At 45.5% G+C, this 3,195-nt stretch overlaps 1 protein-coding gene across 1 annotated transcript in view; it reads left to right on the forward strand.

Annotated features, from left to right (window-relative positions):
- Positions 1-2,765, forward strand: part of SOX4 (SRY-box 4) — a 6,874-nt gene extending 4,109 nt beyond the window's left edge. The window contains exon 3 of the mRNA XM_009285098.2: positions 6-2,765. Within this exon, the coding sequence (XP_009283373.1) occupies positions 6-355 (350 nt within the window). The 3' untranslated portion in view covers positions 356-2,765. The remainder of the gene's footprint in view (positions 1-5) is intronic.
- The last annotated feature ends 430 nt before the right edge of the window (positions 2,766-3,195 follow it).

Below are 3,195 nucleotides of genomic sequence, written 5' to 3' on the forward strand. Positions count from 1 at the left end.
CTCGCCCTCGGATCACCGCAGCTACACCAGCCTGCGCGCCTCCTCCCCGGCCCCCTCGACGGCGCATTCCTCCTCCGCGTCCTCCCACTCCTCCTCCTCTTCCTCCTCCGGCTCCTCTTCGTCGGACGACGAGTTTGAGGACGACCTCTTGGACCTGAATCCCAGCCCCGGCTTTGAGAGCATGTCCCTGGGCAGCTTCAGCTCCTCGGTGCTCGACCGGGACCTGGATTTTAACTTCGAGCCCGGCTCGGGCTCGCACTTTGAGTTCCCGGACTACTGCACGCCGGAGGTAAGTGAGATGATCTCGGGGGACTGGCTGGAGTCCAGCATTTCCAACCTGGTCTTCACTTACTGAGGCGAGAGCCGGGCCCTGCTGGAGGAGGCACAGACCCGCGTCGTCGGCAGGACTCGCCCACCCCGCCGGGGCGCTTTTGTTTCTTTTTTTTTCTGGGAAGGGGCTGGTGAGACTGCTTCTTGTGCTCGGGGAGAGAGGCGGCGGGGGAGGGGGCGCCCTCTCCTTGGAGAAAAGGCCAGCAGTCCCCTTCCTCCGGCTGGAGATGGACCCGCACACACCCCCTCCGAGAGACGAGCCTGACGTTGCTTTTTCAGAGACTGGCGGGAGCGAAACGCTGTCTTCTTCCTTTTCCTTTTTATTTCCTGAAAAGAGAGACAGCGAAGGGGGGGGGGGGGAACCACACACACCTCTGGGTTCTTTGTTACTGCCCACTTTATACGAATAAAGAGGAGGGGGAGCGATGCGTTGTGCTGAGCGCACACTGGATGTCTTGAGCATTCGCCCTTTCGTGTGAAAGAGCGATCAGAACTGCTTGGAAAAAAGGAGAAAAACAAAAAATCCACCCAAGCCCTTACAAGGTTCACGTTTGGGGGGAGAAATCCTGTCCCAGTTTCTTCTGCGGTGAGAGGAGGCGACGATGATGGGAGGAGGAGGTGGATGTGGATGGAGCTGGACTGAGATCCTAGTTAAGTGGAGAAGAGCCAGACTTACACTTGAGAGCTGTCTTGGAAATACGGTGGGGGAAAGATAATAATAAACTGAAACGGATTTGCACGTACAGATGAGGTGGCGGCAGCGCTTTTTCTCAGTCACCTTATGTCATATGTAGAGAGAAAAATAAGGCCGAAACTTCAAGAACACTGAAAACTTCCTTTGAAACAGAGACCGAATGGGAACAGTTTCTGTCATGATGTGGTACAGGGGAACTGGAGGGCGATGGCTTTTGCAAAAAACAGAAAATACTAAAAAAAAAAAAAAAAAAAAAGTAGTTTTTTTCTTCTTACTCAGAATCGTGATGGTGTTGGATTATTTCACTGGTGGGGTTTAATACAGCATGTTATCCTGTCTATCTTTTTAAGATTTCTGTAAGACTGTTGAACAGTTTAAAAAAATAGTGTTAGGATAATATAAAAGCAGATAGATGGCGCTATGTTTGATTCCTACAAAAATATCACCAGCTTTTTTTCATTCTTAACTCTTTAAAGGATTCAAACGCAACTCAAATCTGTGCTGGACTTTAAAAGAATTCAGGACCAAATTTTTTCTCAGAGTATGTATGTGTTTGTTCCTTATAGCTGTAAATGAAAAGACTGTTTTTTCTCACCGATGCTCCATCCTCGTATTGTTTTTTTTCCTTGTAAATGTAATCGGATGCCATTTTATAAGTGGACGTATTTATACTGGCCAAACATTTTTGACTTGTATTTCTTTGTCCTTTTTTGGTAGTTCTCGTTGTTACCCGCACCATTTTTATGTCTCCTTCACTGAAGGGCTAGAGTTTTAACTTTTAATTTTTTATATTTAAATGTAGACTTTTGACACTTTTAAAAACAAAAAGAGAAGAGAGATGAAAACGTTTGATTATTTTCTCAGTGTATTTTTGTAAAAAATATATAAAGGGGGTGTAAATCGGTGTAAATCGCTGTTTGGATTTCCTGATTTTAACAACAGGGCCGCTGGTTAGTATCTCACACGCGTGTGCGCGCTCACGCTCACTCACACTCTCACACACCCACGAATCAGCCCCTACTTTGTCCATGTTTACACTCCAATCTGCAGGCATCTTAAGGTGACAGCACCCCTCCCCGCCAGTGCCCGCTCTGCAGCCCCCTGCCTTCCCGGGGGAGGGGGCGGGAGGGGGCCGGGGGAGCCAGCGGGGAAGGGAAAGACTGAGGCGTATACACTGTATGCTACCGTTTTGGGGAGAAACCTATCCCGAAATGAAGTAAAGCAACTGGTGCATTTACACAGAAGGGATCCTGTACCTTTAACTTGTAAACCACATCTTTTGCACTTTTTTTATAAGCAAAAACGTGCCGTTTAAACCACTGGATCTATCTAAATGCCGGTTTGAGTTCGCGACACTATGTACTGCGTTTTTCATTCTTGTATTTGACTATTTAATCCTTTCTACTTGTCGCTAAATATAATTGTTTTAGTCTCTTATGGCATGATGATAGCATATGTATTCAGGTTTATAGCTGTTGTGTTTAAGATGAAGAAAGTGAAAACATCTTTGTACATTTAAGTCTGTATTATAATAAGCAAAAAAGAAGATTGTGTGTTTATGTATGTTAATATAACATGACAGGCACTAGGACGTCTGCCTAATGAGGTGGTTCCGTTAAGGGTTTAACTTTTTTTGTTCTTTTTGTTATTTTTTTGGTCATCCATCCTGTGCAATATGCTGTGTAGAATTTTTTTTTTTTTTTTTTGTCTAACGATCACCCACGACGCAACGTTTGGAAAGAAGAGGAAAAAAAAAAAAAAAAGATCATGCCAGCTAACCATGTCAAGTTCACTGCCTGTCAGATTGTTGATATACCTTCTGTAAATAACCTCTCTTTTTTGTTTTTTGGTTTTTTTTTCTTCGGGAAGGAAATAAAATCAGCTGGAACTGTGGGTACCCGCCTGCGTTCCCTTCCTGCCTACGAATATGCATCGTACCTTGAGCAGTGTTTTGTAAACCGATTAAAGCATCCCACTGACATAATGGTTTCGCTTAGCTGTTAATTCACAGCTGGCTTTGAGCCATACGCTCTTCTCCATGAAAAAGGAGCAGCAAACGAAAAGAGGCGTTGCTCCGGCTGTTTCGCAAAGCCACCGGCACAGGAAGTTAATGTTTGCCCTGCCTTGTCCCCATGAATTCCTGTGTTGTATTTGCCATGCAAAAATCCCCC

Source organism: Aptenodytes forsteri, unplaced genomic scaffold (assembly GCF_000699145.1).
Source record: "Aptenodytes forsteri isolate BGI_AS27 unplaced genomic scaffold, ASM69914v1 Scaffold248, whole genome shotgun sequence".
NCBI classification, from domain to species: Eukaryota; Metazoa; Chordata; class Aves; order Sphenisciformes; family Spheniscidae; genus Aptenodytes; species Aptenodytes forsteri.